Source organism: Amborella trichopoda, chromosome 1 (genome assembly GCF_054954075.1).
Source record: "Amborella trichopoda isolate Santa Cruz 75 chromosome 1, AtrichopodaSantaCruz75HAP2 v2.0, whole genome shotgun sequence".
NCBI lineage: Eukaryota > Viridiplantae > Streptophyta > Magnoliopsida > Amborellales > Amborellaceae > Amborella > Amborella trichopoda.
This window is the reverse complement of record NC_142336.1, coordinates 47,845,325-47,871,414: the sequence shown is the minus strand read 5'-3', so window position 1 is coordinate 47,871,414 and position 26,090 is coordinate 47,845,325. Positions and strand designations below refer to the sequence as shown.

Below are 26,090 nucleotides of genomic sequence, written 5' to 3'. Positions count from 1 at the left end.
TGGATGTGGTGACAAGCTGGTTTCTTTATTCAACCTGTTCACAATAATGGCATCCGTTTGGGTCACGTCACTGTGCCTCATTATGGCACCCAAGTGACACCCAACGTGAGCAACCAAATATGGATTCAATCCCCAAGTTCAAAACCCTTTGCAAGTTCAAGAGTCTGCCTATGATTATCGGAGAGACCCATTCCTCGGCTTGCCAAAGTGAAGGAACTAAAAACTACAAACTAAAAAAAAAAAAACCGAGACAGGGTGAAAAGGAATGATAAGTCCAAGTGTGGACATGCTAAAGCAAAATCCTTTGTAATGTTGAGACACAGAGTCAGTCAAAAACCAAAGCAAAGCAAAGAAAACCGAAGCAATTCAACAGGTTATTGTTTATCAGCCTGAACAAACACGACTCTAGTATGGTTGCATGAAATTGCTAAACACACTTCCGCTTGGGCTTGATTGGTTAAGGTGTTGACTTCTGCAACACTACACCCACATTCAAATCCTACCTATGAACCACCCAAATAAAATTCTGCAGAACAGCATTCTTTAGAGGGCACTCGAATGTTGAAATAAGAACCAAAACTCCATGAAATCTATCTCAACAGGTCACATCAACCCCTAAACTCTTGCACAGGAGAGTATCCCTACAACAGCTTAACTAAGCCTATAAAATAGATTAGACAGCGGTAAGCTGATCATAATCAGATTAGCAAGTTGTTGGACTGATTGGCAATCCGAAACATAGAAAACTCAATTTTAGAAAACCCAAACACCAAACATAATAAATAATATAAATAAAAATCTCAAATAAATCATTTAATTAAAATGAAAAATCTATGCAACCAATTCTAAATCTTCCATACGCCTGGGCATCACCAAGACATCATGCTCACAATCTCAGTAAGCATATGCAAACATTGAATTTTCACCACGATCAGAGTAAAAATTTAAATCCACATCAATTGTGAAACATCATAATAGTGTGGTGTCCCAACCATCGTAATGGATTAAGAACGAAATTGAAAATTGAACTGTCTTCTAAGGAAAGAACTTCTCCAACAGATTCCCATATGTAATCCCCTCGATCCTTCCATTAAGTTCAAGCTGCCATCAAAATGAATTAGACTAAAATCTTTGAAGAGCCTGCTCCAATCCTTCCCCATTGAAAAAATATCCTAGAATGCTAGCGAAGGGTGGCATCCCCTATTCTAAGTAGTGCTATTGTCTTGGGCCTAGGATCTCAGATCGAATTGCTCATTGGGCCAGGCCAGAGCCAATACCCTTAGGCCGATCAGGCCCTTGCATTATTTATATTTTCAAAAGGTAGAAGTATGCAAAATTTAGGCTTGGTCTTCATTGGTTAAGGTGTTGGCTTTTGCATTGGTCCCAAGCACTAATCCAATCACTAAACCACCCAAAAAAAATTCTGAAAAAATTCTCACTCAACCAGGTATGCAATTGGGGAGCTTTTTGCAAATTGAAGAATAAAACCGGACCAGGCCAGGCAACATGGCAACAAGCTGCTCAGTTATCAAGACCAAACTGGTCCAAGCAATCGGACAGCCACCCATTGCCTTGGCTAGTCTAGTCTAAAGCCAAAAACCAAGTTTAGCAAAACACTAGTCAAAATTAATGTCAGCTTTTGTCAATTGGAATAGTTGGTTTTGACTGGTCGGACCGGGTAAACAAAGTTGGGCATTTTCATTGATATTATTTTATACTTATTAAACTATCATTCTTATTTTTTATTTAGTTTTTTGAAAATCCAATCCAACCGGTTCCATTGGAGGTCGAACCGTTTAGGGCACGACGTCACCTCTCGCTGGTTTGGTGGCCGGTCTAATCGTGATAGCATGGACGGGCTGTGACTGGGACAAGGCACTTGAGCCTATCTCGGATTCTGTTAAGGCCCCAAGCACAAGGCTAAGGTCAACCAAGGCCTTTCTAATTGCTGAAGGGTCTGGACTTGGAAAAGGTCCAGCCCGTGATATCTAGGCTTGATCCCGAGCATCGCCCAAGCCTAGATGAGAAAGGAAAAGGGTTGTGTTAGGTTGGCAGCCAATAAAAAATTTATGCCACATCCCAATCATGAATCCTGATCCAATGAATGTGGGAACATGCTTCATGTAGCCGACCATAAATCGTTGGGATAAGGCACATACGACGATGATGATCCTAGGCAGGACACAATGCCTAGATGGAAAAAGAGAAATAAAAATAAAGTAGTCAACATGGATTGAGTCAGCATAGAATTCATGTCTAGGATTTAGTGTTCCATCTACCAACGTTGTAATCGGTGAAGCTAGTGCCCGAATCCTAAAGAGGCGAAAAATATTAAAGCATGAAACAATGCAACAAGGGCCTGTTGGGCCTTATAGCCAAGGCCTCTTAATTTGCCACTCCTACAAAGCTTCGCGAACCATTTTGGGCATCCAACTGCAGCCCATCAGACTGTCCCAGCCAATTACAGCCCTAACCCCAATCAGCCTAGTCCACTTGAGAACTCATATTTTGACATTGTACAACTTCACCAATATCAAAGAAGGGTGCATCTCAGGCCTTCACCCTCACATAAATTCATTACATACTTCGCAAAATATGGAGGATAGTAAGAATGAGGAAAAAGCCCCAAACCCCTATAGGGTTTATTCTTTGAGAATTGCATACACCCCCAAATTCTAGGTCTATATGTAACTCCATAGTGCAATTAACCTGCTTTGGCCTGATAGGAATATGCGAATCTCTAAGGTAAAAGTTCAGGACACACTTCATTGGCTCGGGCCCCTTAGAAGTGGAAGTTGATTCACTCAACATTTTCAAGTGGCTAGAAGCACAATAGGTTTCATTGTGTATGATGAATGAAAACTTGATTCTGCGAAGTCCATTGTGGATATCATTCCACCATATACCACGGAGGCTGACTTCTTGTTGGTCTTCAATGCAGTGAACAGTTAGAGTCTTAGAGACAGGAGATCATTTTGATATCTCTTCAATTTTTTCTTTCTTCTCTCTTTCTAGTCCTCTTCTTTAACTAACTCCCTAGCCCATAAGATCACCATGATTCTCACATGCCGACTTTCCTTTATGTATATATGTGTCTACACTTTGTGCAACTTGTTGTATACTTCTACCAGTGATATGCTAAATAACAAGAACTCTAGATAATTCATGTCCTTGATTCATTTGATGATATTGCATATTAAAGCCAATACATAGAGAAGCCAAAACAAGTCTGCAAGCAAACAACTGCATATTTGAATAGTTGTCAGGAGTTGTTAAGTGTTTTAGGTAAATTTGTTATACATACTGATGAGAACAATTCTGTGCATGTTTGAAGTGTTTTCAAGTGGATAACGATAGTCTAGTCATACTATTTTCAAGTTTCCAACTTGTCCAAGATAAGGCATCTAGAAGTGTCATCAAGTGGATAGTCTAGTCATACTATTTTTTATTTTCCGACTTGTCCAAGATAAAGCATCAAATCCAATTCCAAAACAAAAGGAATCATAATTCAGCATATAACACAATGCGGGCTACATTTACCTGGACACCTCCATATATGGATACAGAGGCGAAATAAATTGAATGCCCAAATATGAAAGGAGCTTAAAAGAAGACAATGGTCACACTTCTAACAAAGCACAATGAAATCAATTTATATTTGTCCATGCTGGAAGCAAGCTCTTTATTCTCTCAAGTGCACAAAATCCAAAACAAAACATGAGCACATGCTTTTGAGATGTCAATATAGAAAGAAGCAATTTCCAACAAATTCTTGAGCACTTATAAGATACCTTGTTCCTAATTTGCATATCAGATACCAATTGAGAACTATTAGTGAACAGAAAAGCCAAATATCATACTTTCTTTGTTCTGTTGATGAGTGCATAGTTCATATCTAAGCAGATCAATAACTAGTATTAATCTGAAACTTGCACAGCTAACTAAGGATGCACCAAAAAGTTCTAGAATTGCAACAATAAAAAAGGATGCTACAGTAACAATCGAAACAATAGCGTACTTGAGTTCTGTGATCAACTGTCGAGCTTCTCTAACAGCTGCACTCACACTGTATAAAACCATCTTCTTCACCTGTGCAGAAGGAAGTTTAGCCCATTATCCTTTATGAGCAAACAATTGAATCAGTTACTCATTCCCATTAAAGCATCAAAAGGTCAACAAGTTCTAACCTGCTGTCAATAAAGAGAACCACTAGTTTCTGATTGCGCATTGAGGGGAAGTATAACATACACCACCAGCATATGCTATATGGTATGCCATAACAGCATCCACCATCAATCAATGGGGACTACAACAAATCTCCACCATCCATCATCGGGACTGGATGACAGATGGCCCCATGATGTACCATAACACCATAGAACACTGATGTATAGTATACTTTCCCATACATTTGATGTTTGATTATTAATATTTCAATAACTGATGATCTGGTCCTCCCCTTTTACTTGCCAGAAAATATCACTATATCAATTAATAGCAGTTCTTTCCTATTCAAAAGAAAATCATATTAGCAGCAAAAATATCATATTTCACTTCAGGCGAAATATAACTTTGATAAGCAATAAAAAAAAATTTAGAGATCCATCTCCCAAATATAGGTCAAACATAACCAAGCAGGATGGCATCAAGAATCAAATTGTACTAAAAAGCCAATAGCATTCAACTCTTATTTCATAGAATGGTTACAATCTTATTTATAGTACATATGATGTTCATATAAACGAATGGAGATTGTATTATCTATCTAGGCAATCAAAGGTTACAAGCTCTACTTTTATTCAAAAAAAAAAGAAGGATACAAATTTACTAAACCCCAAGAAATCTGTAGATAATGCACAAATTAAAATATGCTTAATTGCTATGCTGAGGTACCTCTAATTTATCTTCCTTGGCCCTATGGCTTTTTGGAAGCAACCGAAACTCTTCTGTCAATCGAACACATTCTTCGACATTGTCAGGAGATACAAAGTCCAGAGCCACTTTAATGCATGACTGCAGAACAACAGAGGAATTCCCCACTCAGATTACATGATCATTGCAATCTAGCACATTTTTTCTTTAATAACTATAATCGAGTTAGCTAAATATAACAGATAATGATAATTGTAATTGTATAACAATTGCTCAAAGCACAAAGCCGGAACAGGAAGACAAGTTAGAAAATATCTTTTAAGTTGTAATTAGTCAAAGCAACATCCAAATTGAGCAAAATATCAAAGAGCTTAGCTTATAAAATGGTCTCTCATAAACAAATTACTTTAAAATCACTAGCCGGAAAGTAATATCTATCTATTATATATTAAGCGAGAGCAACACCCCTCTTATTATCGCGCCACATGTCTTTTTTCATTCAATTCCTATCTCTCTCTCCATCCCACATTTCTACACTCTCTCTCTCTCTCTTTTATTTCTCTTAATTTACTTTTACTTTCCATCTCTCCTACGTTTCTCCATTATATCTCTCACTCCATCGTACATGCATGGAAATACATAAAATAGGTAACTCCTTTGGTTGTGTGATGACGCCTCATCTTCTCTCCATCTCCACGTTTCTGTATTTAGCTCTCTCTCTCTCTCCATCCTGCATGCATGAAAATACAAATAGGTAACTCCTTTAGTTATGTGATGCCTTATCTTCTCTCTCCCTCCCAATTAAAACCAAACTAAATTTACTCATCGTTTCTTCTCTCCCACTTTTCTATATTCTCATTCTCATTCTCTCTCTCCCTACATAAATGCAAAGCAGTGTTTGCAAAATCGAACCGGAACGGTTAACCGGAAGCGGTTTAACCGGCCTAATTTGTAAATTGGCCAATTCAACCATTCTACCCAGACAAGTTCCGAGTGGCCAAAAAAATTCTTGAAAAAATAAAAAGATGCAAAAAAAAAAACTACTAAAATATGAAAGCATATAAATAATGATTAAAACAAAACACATTCAAATGAAGTTGAAAATTAATGAAAAAAATGGATTTTAAAAGTGAGTATTAATGACCAAAATAATTTTTAATATTTACCATAATATAAAAATATTAAAAAAATGTAATACAAATCAAATTCCTTATGTTTAGGATTTTATATACATTTTTTTGAATTTTTATTTTTAAAATACCAGTCGATCACCAAAACCGCCCGAAACCAAAAACGACAAGGGGCTGATTCCGATCTAACTGGGCAATTATCGGTTAGATCGCCTGGTTGTTCTAACAATGATGCAAAGGCATAAAAATAGGTAACTCATTTTTTAATATGATGACACCACATCTTCTAGGTAACTCTTTTTTTTTATTGTGGTGACGCCTTATCTTCCCTCTTTCCCCAATTTAAGTAAATTCCTTTCTCTCTCCAATTTAAATAAATTTGTCTCTCTTATCATGATTTACTCTCACTCCCTCCCACATTTCTCTTTTCTTCCCACATTTATCTCTACCATATTTATCTTCCTGTACCACATACCTCTCTCCCACATATCACTCTCCCATCTTTCTCCTTCCTATGTTTTCTCTCCCCGTCACAATTCTCCTACCCACATTACGCTCTCTCACACACATGCATACCACAACTCTCTCTCTCTTCTCTCCCTCTCTCATGCATGCCACAAGTGCTCTCTCTCAATTTTTAACATGTGCTTCACCCAACAAATGTGACTATGCTAATTCTCTCCAAGGCAATCATATGTTTTTCCTCTACATAGGTATGTTGATTTTCATTTTCTTTTGATATTGTATATTGTCTGGATTTCTGTTTTTTCTTCTTTTTTTTTGGTTTTTCTATTCCAGGAACCCATAGATGAAGCCCATCTACACGCCATGGAAGAAGAAAGAAAGATGTTTATAGCAGCTTTGGCTACTTTGAGAGAGAACCTAGATGAGTCTTCATTTGGCTGCTCATTGGATATTAGAGTTCTTCGGTATTAATTTTGCCTAGAAGTGTGTGTGATGTTTAATATAAGAACTAAATAATTTTAATTGTTTATCGGTTGTACTTTTATATGTAAGCAATCATATTTTTTTCCTCTACATAAGTATGTTGATTTCTATTTTCTTTTGATATTGTATATTGTCTAGATTTATGTTTTTTATTCTTTCCAAGAACCCATCGATGAAGCTCAGTTACACACCATGGAAGAAGCAAAAAAGATGTATCTAGCAGCCTTGGCTACTTCGAGAGAGAACCTAGATGTTTTGAGAGAGAACCTAGATGAGCCTTCATATGGCTGCTCATTGGATATTAGAGTTGTTCGGTATTACTTTTACTTAGAAATGTGTGTAGTGTTTAATGTAAGAAATAAATAATTTTAATTGTTTATCAGTTGTACTTCTATATGTGCAATGAAGTTATGCTCATAGATTAAAATACACCCTAATAAAATGTATTAGTTGTCATGCTTGGACCCATGCAAAATTTCATGAAGATGAGTGAATGTTACATCATCAGCGTTGCATTAAGCGAATTTTCATTTTTTATGTGATACTCATTGTTTAATTGCAGCAATTTATTTTTTTGATATATGCATCATATAACTATAGTGTATTTTTAAGAAAATAATAATCTCTTGGTAATAAATATATTTAATACTACAATTGTAACTATTTAGTTATAAATACTAATAGTAACAAAAATAAATTAGTTTTATTACAATTTTCAATAATAATTATTTAATTATTATAAAATATGTACTAATATAAAGTCTCACATTTTTCTCTCTATTCTCTCTCTTCACCAATATTCTTATATAACCTACTCTCTCTCTCTCCTAATAAATCAACTTTCCTAAAATCTCTCTCTTAATAAATATCCTCTCTTCTCTCTCACCAATATTATCATGTACCTCCACTCTCTCTTTCCAAATAAATCAACTTTCCTAAAATTTCTCTACCTCTCTCTCCCACATTTCAAAACTTCTCTCAACCCCCATTTACACATATTACACTTTATTTTCCTTCATATTTCAATAAAAACTTTTTCTATTTAGTGAGAGGTTGAATGTATGATATAAAATGTAGCTTTCTATCTCATGAAAATTTCTTTCATATATTTGAAATCATTAATGCTATTTGTTTTCAATTTTAAAGAAATTTTTTATATTTTGTGTAAAAATATTTAATTTATATTAATGAATGATATAATTGTAAATGTAAAAAAGTAGGAAAAAACATAATTATCATTAACCATAAATACAAATTATAGAGGTAATAACAAAGTTGAAATTATTTTGTAGAAATAACTACCTCAAAATCAAGACACATTAGTAAATAAAAAATTAAAATTTATAGTATCACTTTTTTTTTATAACTGTTAACATTTGCATTGAAAAAGAGAGATAGATACAAGGGAAGAAGGCAATCCAGGAGTGCCTAAAAAGTAGGACTCCTGATAAAAAATGGGTCAAGAAACCGTAATCAAAATGGGGTTATAAGATATCCCCTTACAAAGTAAAGTATAAGTGTACAAAAAAGATACAAAAGGGGGCAAGGAAGAGACTCAAATAAAAGGCACAGTCCCTTTGAGCTCCGCAAAAAGCTCATAACAACACTAATCTTCAGCGCAGGCCCCAGCTCCGTCCTTAGCTAGTAGATCGACGAACCCGTTCCAAAATTTATAGTATCACTATAATTAGTAATTGCAAAAAAAAAAACTCTTCCGATTTGCTTTATTCATTTCAGTTTCTCTTCTTCTATTTCTTTCATTTTCTATCTATACATTTTTTATAATTTTCAAAATTCAAAATAAAATAAAAAAATTTACTATCATAAAAGTAGAAAAATAAATAATACCAACACTATGATTAGTTTTGATTGCAATAGATACTTGTGTATTATAATTTTATTATATGTATCATAAGACATTTTTGTTCTAATTTTTTAATAATTTTTATTTATAAGTGAATAATATATGTCCTTTTGTAATTAAAAATAAAATTAATTATATAAAAAATAATATAACAAAAAATATAAACAACAGAAAAATAATTAATAACAATACAAATTATATAAGTTAATAATATAGTAAAACTTATATTGCTAAATGAAAAAAAAGAAGAGATAATTTCTTTATTGTTTTTCCTTTTTGCATCTTTAGTTTTGTTAATTTATCAAAATAATACTAACTTATAAATAAATAATATATATATTAAGAGTAATGATCCTATGAGACCTCTCACACCCATGTGTGTAGAACCCCAAAGGATCACCATTAAATTTGACACAGATCTCTAGAAAAGTTATCACATGGGTGTGAGACTTGACTTTTCTAGAGATCTGTGCCAAATTTAATGGTGAACCTTTGGGGTCCTACACACATGGGTGTGGGAGGGTCTCACAAGGTCATTTCCCATATATTAATACAAATAAAAATAATTTAGTGAATGATATAATTAAAAAGAAAAAAACATAATAAGGAAGTATTTGGGCTTTGGTTTGACCCATAAATGTGCAGAATGCATTAAATTATAATATGAGAAAAATATTCACATTTTTGTATTCACTGTATTGTTTCTCAATTATTTCTATTAAATAAGACGGACAAAGTAGGACTATCTTCTCTCTCTATAATTATGTGAAGATGAAACTATTAGAAGCTCTCTCTCTCTCTATATATATATATATATATATATAATCAAAAGTCCTGATTAAATTATTATTTTAAAATAAAAATTTATTTTTATAAATAATAATTAATTTCATGTGCAACGCACGTGCATATCACTAGTAATTTTCAAGGAAGGCCCATGTTTACAGGATTCTTGTAATGGGATAATGTTTCCATGCCCTACAAACAAACACACACACCCGAATAGAGAAAGAGCGAGAGGCAATGGCCAAGACTTATGGCCACATGCTGAGAGACAACTAAGGCAAGGGGTAAAGGAGTGGTTGAGTTGGACTGGAGGTGGGGCCAAAATCACAGGGAAAGGAACATAAACTATCAATTACGATTCATAATTCTTTAAACTCTGCAGTTAGTAAAATTGTTTTGAACAAGTGGCCCTTTCATTAACTAACTAGTCTAAAATAAGTGGCATATCTGCAATACGTTTTGAACTATTCTATTATTTATGATAGAGATAAGTAAAGGCCGGTTGCAGGAGGGCTTGCAATGTCTATGGATGGGTTGGTCACTGGGGGAGCAAGTTGCGAGTGCACAAGGAATACAGATTACCATGTTTTAAAAAGCTGATGCAAAATTTGTAACTTGACCGTTTTAACTTGCTGAATTGATTCAACCCGGTGTCAGTACTGTTAGTTGAATTATCATCTTTAGTGCCAGTTCCAGGAAGTATCCCATTGAAGTATGCAGACAAGTACAGTTTCCTAGCATCCCAGAAGATATGGATTCACAATAATGCGTTCTGATGAGGATAGAGCATGTGAATCAAATTTCCATTTGAGATGATCGATTGAGAGAGAGTGAAATACATAGAATGATTCAAAGTTTTAAGTCTAATATTTCCATACTTTGCCTGCAATTAAGAAAGAGCTATTTACCTTTCTATTCCTCACTTGATGGGGACAACCAGCTGGAATAAATACCGCTTCACCAAAGTGTTGCTCAAAAGTCCAAGGTTCAATATCTACAGTATGAGCAGATAGAACATCAGGCTTATGAAAAGGATATCATTTATCTTAATAACCAAAGTACAGTTCAATGTGAAAGAAGCATAAGACTTACTAAACTCCTCTTTAAGCTGTTTCTTGTGCTTTTCATTCAAGTAAAGTGTCTGGTCATGAATAGGATGAATAACCTGAAGCAACAAAAAATATCAATTCCATACAAAAGAGAGAAAACACCACCTAAATTATGCACTCATGTTAGTCACCTGCATGATACTCACCGAGTTCACAGGAAGATTGCTGATATGGCGAAATTCCTTCCAATGCTTTTCGAGATATTCTATTAACTTTGGAACGTCCTGCCTCCGGAAAATATCCCAAACAGCGCCTCCATAAACAACATCTGAAACATCATCTTGGTGAACAAAGCCATTCACTAAAGCTTCTCCACTGGATTTAGAAGCCTCAGCCCTATCCTCTTCCGAAACGCCTGATGTGCCTTCCGCATTATCAGCATCCTTATCTGGTGTTACTTCAAAAGAATGAACTTCAGCTGGCGAAAGGCTGTGAGATCTCTGTGGCTCTACAACTTCGGAATCGTTCCTTGTACTAGAGGATGCCTTCATCTCAATTTGTTGATGACCTAATCTCACTGGATAAATGTCCATCTCTTCTGACAATGGTGATTGTTCCTCAATCCTGTTCTTCCATTCTGAACAACCTTCTCTCATCTCAGATTCAGTGTCATTCTGACCTAATTCTTCAGACCCATCCAATCTCTCTGGGCCAATGTCCATCTTTCTCAACAATACCAAATTTTCCACATTACTTTCCACACACTTTGAAAATTCAACTCTCATCGCAGATAGATTTGCATCTGAAAATTTTGTCTCAAGATCCATTTTTGGATCTAATTTTTCTGAGCCACCTAACCACTGTCGATCATTATCTATCTTTACTGACAATGGTAAATTTTCTTCACTACCTTCAGATTTTGAACAGCCTTGTGTCATCTCAGATTCATGGTCATCTGAAATTTTTGTATAGATACTCATTTTTTGATCTAGTTTTTCTGGTACAATCTCTAAGTCCATCTTCTCTGGCAATGGGAAGTTTCTGTCGACTTTATCACCACATTTTGGAGAGAGAGATCCTTTATTCGCTGTTTGGCCCCTACCTATATCTGAGTTGTCCACCTTTTCCTCAGCAGCGTTATCCACAGCCTTGTCTGCCCCACCATACAGTTCAATCTCATCTTCCTCTTCATGCCTATGTTGCATTTGTCTAATTCTCTTCCGTTGCCACGATGCAAACTTCACCTCCTTTGTATGGGTTAGAACATTAACCTAAAAATGAGCACCAAGAAAAGAATGAAACACATTAACAGTAAGACAAATTAAAAAGTGAAAACATCCAGTAGCTGAGTGCAAGTGGAACACCTTCATGAAACTTGAAACTTCGAAAAAGTACCTGGACAGGTCAGTTTTCTCAGAGTATAGCTACTTCAAGAGAATTACTGAATCACACCTAAGAGATGGACTATTTAACATCTCCCCCAATCATCATAGAACACATCATAAAGCATCACAACGTTTGGGTGGGACACTTTCTAATTTTGCCTCAAGTGAGCCCAAGTGGACCCACTTAAGTCACTCAGGCTCAGCACGCTGCCAATCCTGGAACGCTCCCTCTACTCTGGAGTAGAGGGGGTACTAAACACTTACTCGCCTGAGTTGCTTTAGTAACTTAGGTGACCTGGTGAGTTTCTGAGACACTCGCTTGTTCTGTCATAAATTGAAGAGTCCATTAGGTTAACCGATATAAACACAATCCCTTACCGACCCCCCCACCCACCAAAAATATATATATAAGTAAATAAATAAATAAAAACCAGTTAGCGTGGTTGGCTAGATTGGTTTTCTTGGGGCTAGAAAATAGAAATATTTCTCAACCAAGCATATATTTCACTGGGGGTTGCCTCGACTGGTTTTCTTGGGGCTAGAAAACAAAACTCTTTCTCAACCAAGCATATATTTGCCCTGAAATTTGGGTTTACATTCATTTTTATACTCTCTATCTGTTAGAAAAAATAGATTCGAAAGAAAAACAACAAATTTCAAACTCGAATTTGGCTAAAGTTCAAAAATTTACAATTTCTACGCATCTCTAGCTTGATTGTGGCTGAAATTTGTTACCTAAACCTATTTTTGAGTTCTTTACCAACACATAGGCTTGCTTCCCACAAAAACAACACATGGTTGGAATTGTGAGATTTAGAAAATTAGAACACTTTTTTGCCAAAAATTTCAGCATCATCCTAAGAACCTTTCCGAACTATTTGGAGTCGGCTACATGAATCCTGGTTTGGGATTCATTGAATGTTCTAGCAAAGTTCTATGTTGGCTGCCTACCTAACACAACCCCCTTCTCCTCCACCCGGGCTTGGGACAGGTTAAGGGAAAGTTTAAGGTCCTCACCCTTAGATCAACATATCTGAACTTGAGTCCCAAATCTAGTTTACGGGTTTCAATTTTTGGGGTATTTGAGGACCACTCTGAGGAAGAAAGCATTGATTCATTTACCCAAAAAAAAAGGAGGCGTAGATTCACACCAAGTACCAAGATTGGATAATTAGCCACGAAATTTGGTCAGTTGAATTGGGTTTTATTTTTTCAATTTAAATACTTATAGAATGAATCAATTTTTTATCTTTTTCATTTTGTGTATAGGTGTTATGAATTTTGTGAATTTTTTAACTTTTATAATTTTTTGTCCCAATTTTTTTCAGGATTTTTATGGGCAATTGACCAGCATGGATAAAACTCAATAAGTTGAGAAAGGACTCATTGAGCAGACTGGCTCCAGGCTCCATGGACACGTTCGAGTAATCCAACACTAATTAAAATCAATTCGTTATTAAGAAACCACTAATCCATCAAAACCATAGTGGGTTAAAAAAAAAAAACAAAAACCCATCCTCGAAACCACTTATCCATCTCCCTCTACTTGTACGCCAAATTTCGATCCCCCAAGAAGAGGATCCCTCCTCCTTGGCCTTTACCATGCCAAATCCACCTCCAACGCACTCTTTCTCTCTCCAAAACCAAAAGCACTCCAATTCTCTACCTCCAATAACACTAGGAATCCATCGCCACCCCATTCATTCAAACCCCAAAAACCTAAAAACAAAACAAAGAATCACAAACTTCACTTGGGAAATACCCAACAAAATCTTCTCTCTCTAAGTTCAGCACCAAGAATCTCGAATTGTGTGCAGAGCAACAAAATTGGAACAAGGGTGGAGAAGTTCAGCATGGAGATAGTGAAATGGAGAAGAGAGGAGAGAAAAAAGCGGTGAATTCCAGTACACTTGACTCCACCAAAAATGGTGCATGTCTATTTCCAATTTTCAAGCAAAAAATCTCCAAACTGGCCTTGAATCCACGTAAAATGACATAGAAAACATGGGCATATGATAATGGAGGCCAGGATGGTTCGTTCCGCATCTTGCATGCAGAGAGAGAGAGAGATCGCCTTAGGCTCCAATTCGTGGCTTCATGCCATCAAGAGAGAATAATAGAGATCAATTTGGATCAAAGGTAAGAGTAGAGGCGTTGGCAAGCACTTGGAGAAAGAGATGGGGATCGAAATTTGGCTTACAAGTAGAGGAAGTTGTATAAGTGGTTCGCTTTTCTTTTTTTCTTGTCACTTTGATTTTGATGGAGAAGAGGTTTTCTTTAAGACCACTTAGTTTTGACGAAGGGAAAAAGTGGAGTTTGGCCTTGTCACAAGTTCTGACCCAAGATGATGTGCCGTTTGAAGAGCATTTCGAAACTAGATCAAAAGAAACAAGTGAGACATTAGATAGTTCATCTCCTAGATGTAGTTTGACAAATTTCCACTATTCTATCATCAAACCGGTATGTTTTTTTATCAAGAACAAATCATAGAAGTCTCTAAGACAAAACACATCAAACAATACTAGGTATTGTCCTTGGCCAACTAATAATTATCAAGCAAGCCACACACCACATAACACAAACTAATATAAATAAACAGTTAATATTGTGTATTTGTTATTTAATCCAGAAAAGAAACTTCAACAACACAAAGGCTTATAGGTTTAGAACATACCGCATCAGACATATCACAATGCAACTTTGTTACCGAGTCACCCCTACCAAGCTCTTCATAGGATCCATATGCAATGTATGTCTTGGGTCCTAAATCTGGCTTTAGGCAACCGTCAGGAAGCTTTGTGGCTAGATTCAGAAGACCCAAATTTGGATGAGTATAATCGAAATAAGGTAATGATGCAATGAACTCAGCACCATGTCTAGGCAACCGTTCTTCAAATCGGCTGGATGAAGGCCAATCCTTCAGCTTCAACATCTCTGGCCAACCACCTCTATGCATGCGACCCTCTAAGTAGCCTTTGAAAAATTTGTGAATATTAATCTCAACCTGAAAAAATTGATGAGGTCTAGAAACATCAAGAGCTAATACCAATCTAAAAATAATTTTCCTTACAAAAGTAATATCATAACATAAACAATAAACCACTAGAAACTAAAATGAAAAAAATCCTATTATTAAGTTGGAAAGTGTACAATAATAATGCAACTCCAAAGCGCATAAGGTATATTTGTCACATTACTGGCCTAGAAGGTCTCTACTCTTGGGGCCCCAACAGATGCTTAACAGATCAAGGTCAGCCTCAATTCCAAAGATCAAAACACGTTCGAGGAATATGTCGCAAAGGTATCATTACTAGCATCCAAGCCTTTAATCAATAGTGTTTTCTTTTAAAATTATTTTCGAGTTATAAAATTTGTATTTTCCTTTTCTCCCGTTTTTTTCTTTTCCTTTCACTTTCACTATAACCTTTCTCATGTGGTACTAAAACAGGCTACTTACTCTAATTATCGGTTTCTCTGATGCACACGTCATGCCACACCATCAAACAAAGTATCAGCAAAGATTATAAACAAATTAATGGCGCCAAACGAAAACCTCAGAATGTGGCTGAATAACAAATACCAAGCATGACCTCAAGTTAATACAAAAACAAAATAAAGGGGAAAAGGCTAGGCCATAGCCAAATGGCTTCAAGAAATGCCCTCTTAATGTATATACCATGGCCATAGCCAAATGGCTTCAAGAGATGCCCTCATAACTCTGTATTATGTTTGTAGATTTCTGTATAATCCCAGTATGGACTTGCAAAAGCCAATGATAACTTACAAACTATAACAATACCACAAAGTCAGCATAGAAACTACCATCTACTCAATGTTTAAAAATTCAGATTCAGCCTCCTAGGCGGCCAAGGATCTGGCCTCTAGATTTATTTGTACCCTTAACTAACCCTCAATTAATTAGGATTCGAAACAATATAAATATATATCTTTTAGTGCTGCCCCTCATTTATAAAGGAATTAAGGGTCATGTCACTCTTCTTTTGGCTTCCTTTCCATCCATTTCTACCAACACCACAACTAATTCCTCTCACTCTAATATCCAAGGTGATATCCTATCATAGTAGCAGAGCAAGGTTCAACCATTAATGTGACCCACTGATTACAAGTATCAAAATCTCTCTTTTATCTCTGTTCTTTGTCAGTGATTATTGAGATTGATTACGTAATTGTCAATGTTGACATAAAAAACCTAGATATGTCCCCCTAACTTGGATTTCTAGATCTCTCTTAACCCTAAATCTTTTCTCTCTAAATCTCTTCTTTACTCTAGATTCTTTACCCCAAATATCTTCTTCACCCTAAATCTCTTCTATTCTTTTGGTGTGAAATCCCAAGCATGAAACCTTAGATCTTTCATGAAACTAAATCCCTGATTCTCTCTAAGTCTCTACTGTACCCTAAATCCTATATTTTGACATAAACAGTAAACCTTAGTAGTACTGTTCTTGAACAGTAAATCATTTTCTTTCAAAAAAAAAATTCCATTGTCTTCAACTCATTTGATCCCATGGAAGCTTCTAGTCTCCCCCAATATTATTTTCCCAAAAGTTAACATCAAACTTTATTCTTCCAATTTCTTGTATACGAAGGAGTTACGCTTCCTTTTATCAGAAGCCTACAATTGATGGGTCACATTGATGGATCGTGTAAAGTACAACCGTAGTTCATCACCAAAGAGGAAAGTGAATACAGAAGGAAAGAGAAAAAAGTTGTAACCCTTAACCCTGAATAAGATGACTGGCTTACCAAGGATTAAGGATTAATTAGGCGGATTAATGCCACATTGTCAGAAGATATCTTGACACAAGTAGCATATACAGACATTGCAGAAGATTGTGGAAGGAATTACAAAACCCATATGGCCAAGCAATCTCAGGCTAGTCTAATGCATTTGAGTCAGAGATGTTTGAGTTGCAAAAGGAAGATAAATCCATATCTAAATACCTCCTGTAAAATCAAAGGAATATGTGATCAGTTTGTTGCGATTCAATATCCCGTTAGTGATACTAATAAAGTGCACATTGCTTTGAAGGGTCTTGGAGATCAATATGAAACTTTTGTTACTAGTGTTACCTCTAGACCATACCCCACTTTTGCAGAATACGTTCTCTACTGCAGCATGCTGTTTACGTTCCGTAATAGGAGGATGAATTCTTATGATGTTTTATTCACCAAAAAGAAGTACTCATCTCCTAGCAATGGTTTTTGTGGAGGCAAAAGTAGAGGAAGAAATGATAGAGGATGTGGTGATCATAGTAGAAGGGGATTTTATGGAAATACTGTAGGGTGTAGCATCTTACCTCCCTAACAATAATAACAATGGGAATTCCAGTTGTGGGAGCCAGTGTTTCAAAAAGCGAACCGCCCAATGCCTGGGCGGCCGCCTAGGCGGTTCAAAAGACCTGGGCAGCCAAATTAGGCGGGTATCCTCGGGCGCTCGCCTAGGTGCCCGGGAACTCACCTAGGCGGCAGCCCAGGGGCGGAAATGCCGCTCGTTGAAGTCATTTTTGGGTCATTTTTTTTAATACTAAAGGTACAAAATTGTGGGTTTTAGGTTTCAAATGAACCTAAAACCCATTAGAGACTATTTTAGAGAGAGAGAAAAACCCCAAAAAAAACAAAAATTTATTGGGCCACCCAAGTTCTGGGCGCCTACTTGGGCACCCGCCTAGGCGCTAGGCGGCCTGGACCCCCCCGACCGCCTAGGTGCCACCTAGCGCTTTTTGAAACATTGGTGGGAGCAATCATATAATGTGTCAGTTCTGTAGAAGGTGTAACCACTCAATTGTTAACTATTATAATAGATATGATCGAAATCCAAGACCACAATATGGAAGCAATCAACATGTGGCTACAATTATATTTGATGATAAAGTTGCAAGTAATGAAAGTAGAGTCCATAATGTCAAAGGACAGTCAGCCACATTGAATACATCTAATAGAGAATCTCGTTATTCATCTCCATTTGAAGCAGCACAGATCGTTGATAGTGGAGCAGCCAACCATTTGACAAGTTATTCACGCATGTTCTCTTCCCTTGCCCCTTACTCAAGTAGTGGATCCATTATAACTGGAGAGGGGTTCTCTCACCAAATTGCACATGTTGGGAATGTCCTAATTCAGTTTTCTAAAGGTCTTATACATCCCGAAAATGTTTTCCTTGTCTCTAATTTCAAATGTGACCTTATTTCTGTGTCACAATTTAATAGAGAAAATCATGTCTTCTTTGTATTTACTTCCAATTGTATTTTGTAGAAGGACCAACTATCAGGAACCACGTTCGGTAGTGGTTCACAGCATGGGAGAATTGTACACAGACGGTGATGAATCGCATTAAACATTCTAGAAAAAGATAGTAAGCCATGGAGGTTTCAGTTATGAATATCACGTATTCTTGAGTGAGATCCTTGAGTTCAAGGAGCCATCATCAGCATATTCAAAGGTAACAAAGGATAAAGAGGTGAATTGAAGCTATGCAAGAAGAAATCAAGGTCATGCATGTCAATAATACATGGGAAATTGTCAAAAGACCAGCAGATAAAATTGCAAATGGGTATATAAGGTGAAATATAAATATGATGGAAGTACAGAGAGATTCAAGGCAAGGTTGATAGCTAAAAGATTTAATAAACAACAAGTCATTCTTGCATGGTCATCTTGAACCTAGCATTCTAGAATAGGTGCATGTATGCAGTTAAGTAGGAGGAAAATGGCCTTGTGTGATACAAGGCCAAACTTGTGGTGAAAGGTTATGACCAAAAACCAATGTGTTGATTTTTTTGAAATTTTTGCTCCTATTGTAAAGTATAGCTCTATAAGAATCGTTTCATATTGGTTGCAAACTTAAATTTGGAACTAGAACAGCTTGATACTAAAATTGCATTCTTGCATGGTGATCTTGAAGGAGAAATTTTTGTCTCAACAACAACGTTTTGAAGACAAGACTAATCCTAACTTGGTTTACAAGTTGAACAAGGGTTTGTATGGTTTGAAACAAGCATCTAGGCATGGTATAAGAAATTTGATAGTTTTATGCAATGTGACAGCTATATTAGATGTGAATTTCATCATTATGTGTGCTTTAAGGGTTTGCACATGATTCTTTTACTGTTTTGTTGCTTTATGTGGATGATTTGTTCGTTGCTAGCAATGATATGAAAGAAATCAAGTGTTTGAATTTCAATATGTCCAAACATTTTGCTAGCAAAGATCTTGGAACAGCCAAAAAAGATATAAGGCATGCACATTCACAAATATAGAGAGCAAGGTAAACTTTGGTTAAATCAATTTCAATATATATCTAAAGTTCTTGAACATTTTAATATGATTGACTGTAAACTTGTTTCCACACTATTGGCTGCACATTTTAAATTGTCCAAAATGACTTTCTAGTGAATGAGGATGACAAGAGTAAGATGAAGAATGTCCCTTGTACCTCTGCAATGGGTAGTTTAATGTATGCAATGATTTGTAATAAGCCGGATATTGCCTATGTAGTGGGAGTTGTTTTATGTTACACGTCTAATCCAAGATGGGAACATTGACTAGTAGTAAAATGGATTCTTTGGTTTTTCAAGGGGTCACAGAATATATGCTTATGCTATGAAAATTCACCATTGGAAATTGTTCGTTTTGTGGATGTCGATTATGTATATGTCACGAGACTAGAAATTCTAGTACTAGCTACATTTTTATGGTTGGAGGTAGTGCAATCAATAGGACATCAAGGTTATAGGATATTGCTACCTTGTCATCATCTAAATCTGAGTATGTTTTATTGACAAAGGCAGCATGGGAGATGATTTGGTTGAGGCTTGACCAGTTTGGGGTGAGACAAGAGAAGTATGTTCTGCATTTTGACAATCAGAGTGCAATTCATATTGTAAAGAACGCAGCTTATCACTCTAAGAAAAAATACACAGAGATCAGATACCATTTCATTCGATTGAACCTAGAACATGGGGGTCTACAACTAGATAAGATCCACAATGAGAAGAACTTAGCTAATATGTTGACAAAGGGGGTTCCAACTGAGAAAAATCGTATGTGCAGAAGGCTTTCGAAGTTAGGAGAGACATAAACTCAAAGGTTTAGAGAATGATGCATCTCTTGCAATTAGTTTTGAGGGCTAGGTGATTTGCTTTTAAGTGGGAGATTGTTATGTGTGTTTGAGGCCAAATCACATTTGTGCCACTATGGCACACATGTACTTATTCTTTTGATTCTTCCCTTTCTTGTTTTGAGCCATTGGATTGCATACTAATCCAATGGTTGTAATGCGACGAGTCCTTGACTGAGTGAGTGAGAGGGCGAGTTTTCTTTAGGGTATGTTGTGTGCCCATGTTCTGGAGAGAGAAAGTGTGAAAGGGGAAACCATCATATTGGGTTTTGCTGGTTGTGTTGTACATGAGACTTTGTATAAAGAGGGAGCCCTTTGAAGGCTCTTGGGCCTTGTTTCTCATTGTAATCCCCATCAAATCAGTAATTAGAGCTCTGCATTATTTTCTTGTGGATGTAGGTCACAAAATGTGGCTAAACCATGTTGAATCTTGTGATTCTATGTGACATCCATTGCTATTTTCTTCAACATCCCCTCTTTCGCCAGGGAAATGTTTTTTGCGTCGATTTATTCAAGCTTTATAAATTCCATTATAAAAGTTGCAATTCACCTTACTCTTGTATGCAACAATCTCATAAATGTGGTGAAGAAACCAAAATCTAGTATTGAATAAGCTAACCCAACCAAGAAAATATTTAGTAAATTACAAAATGAAAACCAAACAAAATCGCTAAATAAAAACCAGATTACTATAAAAAAAATAACAAAACCCAAATTGGATATTAAGAAGAAAAATTCATTATTAACAGAACTCAAATATTGAAGCCTGCAACAACTCAAGTATTTAGCAATTCACAAAACTCAAGTATTTAGTATAGGATACAATAAATCCAACCCAAATATTGAAGAAATTCACACAGCCTAGAAAGTATTCAGTAGTTTAAACAATAACAACTAAAAGAAAAAAATTTAAAAAAACAAACAATCACCCAAATGAAAAAAGTCACTAAAGCCATGCCAAATATTAAGAAGAAACCACCAAAAATTTGAAAAGGGGCAGTATAGCAGAAAAATAAATGTTGTTAAGGCCCAAAAGGTAGTTAAACAGTAGTTACTTGAATATCTCACCGAATATCACAATTCCGATTCGAAACCCCGATTCGGCGATTCTGACAAGGAATATTCACGAAACTCGTTTCCATGAAGTCTGGTATCTCGATTCCGTATTTTAGGAATCAAGATTCCAACAATTATAGAGACTCGTTTCCAATATTTACGGATTCTCGATTCCGCAATTGGTGAATCTTGATTCTATACTTAGTTGAAATTGGATTCACGTATAACAATACTTGATTCTACTTTTTTTCAAATCTAGATTCCTGAACAACTACCGTGTTTGTTAGATGCACGAAACACCGTGATCTGTTTTTCTTGAAATCGTAATACCACAAAATCAAATACTAATATTCTAAGTGCATAAATATGTGACTTATAAATTGGCTGAAATATTTATGAAATATGTTTTGAAATTGGAAACAAGAACTAGACAATTATATCTTCCATAGTTCATGTGCGCTCCGAATATGTAATATCCTTTAGTATGCATTGTACTTATCCAATATGTAGTATCCTACTACTTATCCAATATGTAGTATCCTACTAAATTCTAAATTTGTCGTTATCTATCCATGTATTTGTTTGATGCTTGATTATAAAAGGGTTGCGAATCTCGAATCCTTTGGTTATCCTCACCGACCTCATATCATTATAGCTGTTCATCAAGACCTTAGATCACAAATTTATCCAGAACATACTTATTTCACCCAACATCCTTTAATCCAAACCATTGGATGATATGATTCTAATCTCCTGAATTTTTGGCTATTTCAGACAGAATTATGGAAAGAATTAAAAATTCTCATGTGCTATATTAACAGAATCCAGCTAGAATGGAATCCTTTGGATGTCTATACAGGAAACACAGTTTGGAATGATGAGACACCCCGAGGAGCTGCACTGTTACATCAACTACACATTTGACTTGCTGATCACCCTCCTCCTGCAGAAATCCAAACAGATAGTTCCAGTGATGATACTTACATTGGACCATCACACAGTCTGTCCAATCCTTCTTCACCAAGCTACGATTCTGATGGTTATCCCCTCAATTATGACACCGATTAAAACACTGTTCAACACTATTTTGTTGGCAACACTGTCCAACGCTATTCTGTCGGCAACACTGTTCAACACTATTCTGTCGGCAACACTGTTCAACATTATTCTATCGGCAACACTGTTCAACACTATTCTGTCGGCAACACTGTTCAACACTATTCTGTCGGCAACACTGTTCATGTCGGCCACATGTCCACTGTTCACTGTTCATGTTGGCCACCTGTACACTGTTCATGTCGGCCACTTGTCCACTGTACATCCACTTTTTACTGTTTATAATGGCTACCTATCCAGGCCAGCTATCTTATTTTATTATGGTTTGGAATCCGGATTTCACGTCCGATGCCTATAAAAGGCCTCTTAAGTCAATTGTAAGGGCAGAGCGCTGCTTAGAGCCTCTCAGCCTAGTTTCTTTCCTTGGTGTGCTTCTTCTTTCTTATGTATTTCTGAGTTTGTTCTTGCTCACCTCTGCTTGTGCTTGTAAGTTTGATCCTTAAGTTTATAGACTTTCGGTGTGCATGTGTTCCTACTCTTTCTACTCTATCTTTTCAACATTCTTGTACTGTTTACTCTGTTATTCTTACTCTGTTATCTTTGTTTCTTTATGCACATCTATATTGGTATCAGAGCCATGTGAATGAGATTATTTCCTATATTTACTTTGTTGACTGGGTTAATCTGTAGTTCATACTGAGATTAGTATGCTCTGCGTCTGTCTAGTTGATCTAGGACCTCTCGCATCAGAAAACACAGTATGAATTAAAGGTTAATTTCTAGTTTTGATGCTATTCCACTGTTAATACTTTCTGAAAGTTAACATAACAGAAGCTCTGTTGGAGGCAAGAAGGTCGTGAAAGGAGTTCATACCTCGTTAGCTAGAAAAGGAAAGTTGGCCTTAACCTTTATTTCAAAATTTTACAGTCAACACAGTAGATAACTTCAAAATGACACAAGAAAATGTCTCAGATATCTCTTTAGATGGTGCTTCTTCTTCTAATCCAGATTTAGGTCCCATGTTTTCTAAACAAGAACATCTTTTTGAAATAACCTATACCCCTGAAAAGTTTTCTGAAACTAGCTCTCTCAATTAATTAATCCATATCATGTTTATGATAAATCTAGCTTAAATTGGACCAAAAGAATCAAAAAAATGTGGAAAAAAGAATCCTGAAGCCATCAAGGAATATGTTCAAGCCTCTTCCTTTGACCAACACCAAATCCTTGCAACCCAAGCTGAACAGTATATCACCATTACCTTACCCAGAAACCTATTCTCCCAATGGCTTAAAGATAGGTATACGCATATTCATTTTGGAAGCATCAAATTAGCCTTAACCTTTCATGAAAGAAAAGGTATGGAAGCAGTTTCCGAATTGCTTTATTAGATTCCAGATTTTTAGAATAGCAGCATGCCTGTATCAGAACTGTGCAAACAACCTTAAACGCTGGCACCATTTTTGTTACCTTTTTCCCAAACTTTAATATCCCAATCAAAGACCTTCATTTGAGTTCTGCTTTCAAAGTCCAATTACAAATTACAGGAACCAAGCAAATTAAAACAGCCACTGTAGCTACACTCCATTATCAAATGGTGTATAGATTACAGAACCATGTTTTTGATATAGTTACCCCTTTACCCCCTGAATGTGAAAATACTGCTTTGTTCATTAAAGTTGACAATAATTCCCAACCTGTCTGTCATTACATACTCAGACAAATATCTCGAGAAAGGTTGCTTGAATTGATTCCATTGACATGGGTGACAAACTATGAGAATTTTCAAAATCAAAGTCGGCCAGTAATGCAATTAGATTCCAGAATGTCAAGGATGCCTGATGGCACAGTTCAGATAAGTTTTCAGACTCCAAGAGCTATTGAAAATCAAACCAGAGAAATATTCCCTACCCAATTTCAAGGATTACTTGAAAAAGTTCCAGTTGTTGCATTTGACAAAACAGGGAAACCTATTTATGAACAGAAAACCTCTGATGGTCATAATTGGTTTGATATTCGCAATTGTTCCACTTGTCTTGAAAATGATTTTAATGAAATACCAAAAAAGATAAATAAAAAGAAAATTTTATCTTAACAAAAGCTACATCAGAGATATATTAAAGGAGATCCAACTGTTGGATTACTTGGAGAGAGTTCAGGAAAATGGGATTATTATGTGACTTATGGTAGTCAAAAACCCAAAACCAATGTTTCATAAATAGTCCCTACAGGATGGGATGATCAGAATGAAATTCTGAAAGAAAAAATCATATCCCAGAATGCTTAGCTTTTGACCCTCAAAGTTCAAATTATGCCTCAAATTTTCCTCCATTACATGATTATGAAAAAGTTCAGGAAAATGAAAAACTTGTATGGAAGATAAAAAATCTCAGTACTAGAGATGCCACTGGAGCACAAAAGTCCATTTCTCCAGCTGAAGCAAGCCTCAATTGGCAAGCTGAAAATGCTAAATCGCATAATTTAGCATTACTTCGAATTGAAGAAAAACAAACTGTTATGTCTTCACAGTTACAGGGATTAGCTGGCATAATTGTTCAATTGAAAGAAAAGATTCAATTGTTGCATGAAGAGTTGATGCAGATCTTATATACAGTAAAGGATATTCATGCGCAATCCTATTTACTAAATAAGAAAGGCAAGGAAAAAGCTTTTTTAGAAAAACAATTACAAAGCCTCGAAAAAGATCTTTGGATGAAATCTCAATACCCTCAGCCACAATACCATTCCCAATTTCAACCCTTACTTGCAGATCCCTACACTCAAAACTACCCTACCCTGAGAAGCCTTGACCCGTTCCCATGTACAAGAACCCTTTACCCACCTACAGGTTTAATTCCTCCAAGACAATTTAGTTTTAGAGCTTTAAGTTCTTTTGAAGATGAAAGACGTTTTCCTGATGAAATGTTATTTCCCCAATTAAAAAAAGAAACCAAATGTTTCAACACCTAGTTCTTCACAAAATCCAATACCTAAACCTTCTGTTACTGCACCACCTGTTACATTTCAACCTCATACTAGTCCTCAAATACCTAAAAATGAAACCCAAATGTTTCAGTCATCAGATACTGAATCTGATGTCATAGCCTCTTCAGTCCCAACCCAAATATTGACTTCCTCCAAGCCTATGAACAATATGAGTTCATTCCTCAAAAACCTGACCAAACAACATGAACTAAACCTTCAAACTGAAACACAATCTCAGAAGATATGTCTGATACTTCTGATACTTTTGAAGACAAATCTTCCTCTTCTTCTTTAGATCCTTTGCTAATGATGAACCCCCCCTGAACCACCTCAAGAACCAGACCCTGCCATGGATGAAGAATTCAGACCTCCTGACCACCAAGAACCTCAACCTACCCCAACCTATGGAGATTCATCTAAAGGATTTACTATTGATGACATTCCACCATCACGATGGAATGACAGATTCAGATAGATTCAAGGATGGATGCATTCAAAAATGCTCAATCCTGCAAATTCATTAGCCAGTACCATTTCGAAAGTCATTGTTCGGCTAAGAGGACGCCTTTTTTATTAGATAGGTCTAAGCTCGAATGGAAACTGCTATGAATCTCAATTCCAATCTGGGTCGAATATCGATTCCAAATTGGTACAAATCTCAATTCAAGATGCTTAAAAATCTTGATTCCAAAAGATATCAAAATCTCGATTCCATATCAATCGATTCCAAATAGGTCAGAAACACGATTCCATAGAGTTAGGAATCTCGATGCCATCTATGTAGGGATCTCCATTAGATGTTGGTGGACAAGAATGCCC

At 36.1% G+C, this 26,090-nt stretch overlaps 1 protein-coding gene across 9 annotated transcripts in view; it reads right to left on the bottom strand.

The window, feature by feature from the left end:
• LOC18442343 (Transcription factor jumonji (jmjC) domain-containing protein) overlaps positions 1-26,090 on the bottom strand; it is a 49,391-nt gene that overhangs the window by 7,826 nt on the left and 15,475 nt on the right. For 8 of the 9 annotated variants that reach the window (XM_088869356.1, XM_011628002.3, XM_020672239.2 and 5 more), the window contains 6 exons: positions 14,709-15,038; positions 10,856-11,920; positions 10,693-10,765; positions 10,509-10,594; positions 4,894-5,013; positions 4,019-4,089 (listed from right to left, as the gene is read on the bottom strand). In XM_088869356.1, the coding sequence (XP_088725482.1) occupies positions 4,019-4,089; positions 4,894-5,013; positions 10,509-10,594; positions 10,693-10,765; positions 10,856-11,920; positions 14,709-15,038 (1,745 nt within the window). Of the gene's footprint in view, positions 1-4,018; positions 4,090-4,893; positions 5,014-5,497; positions 5,603-10,508; positions 10,595-10,692; positions 10,766-10,855; positions 11,921-14,708; positions 15,039-26,090 lie in introns of all 9 variants that reach the window. The other variant, XR_016057430.1, reaches the window with a different exon arrangement.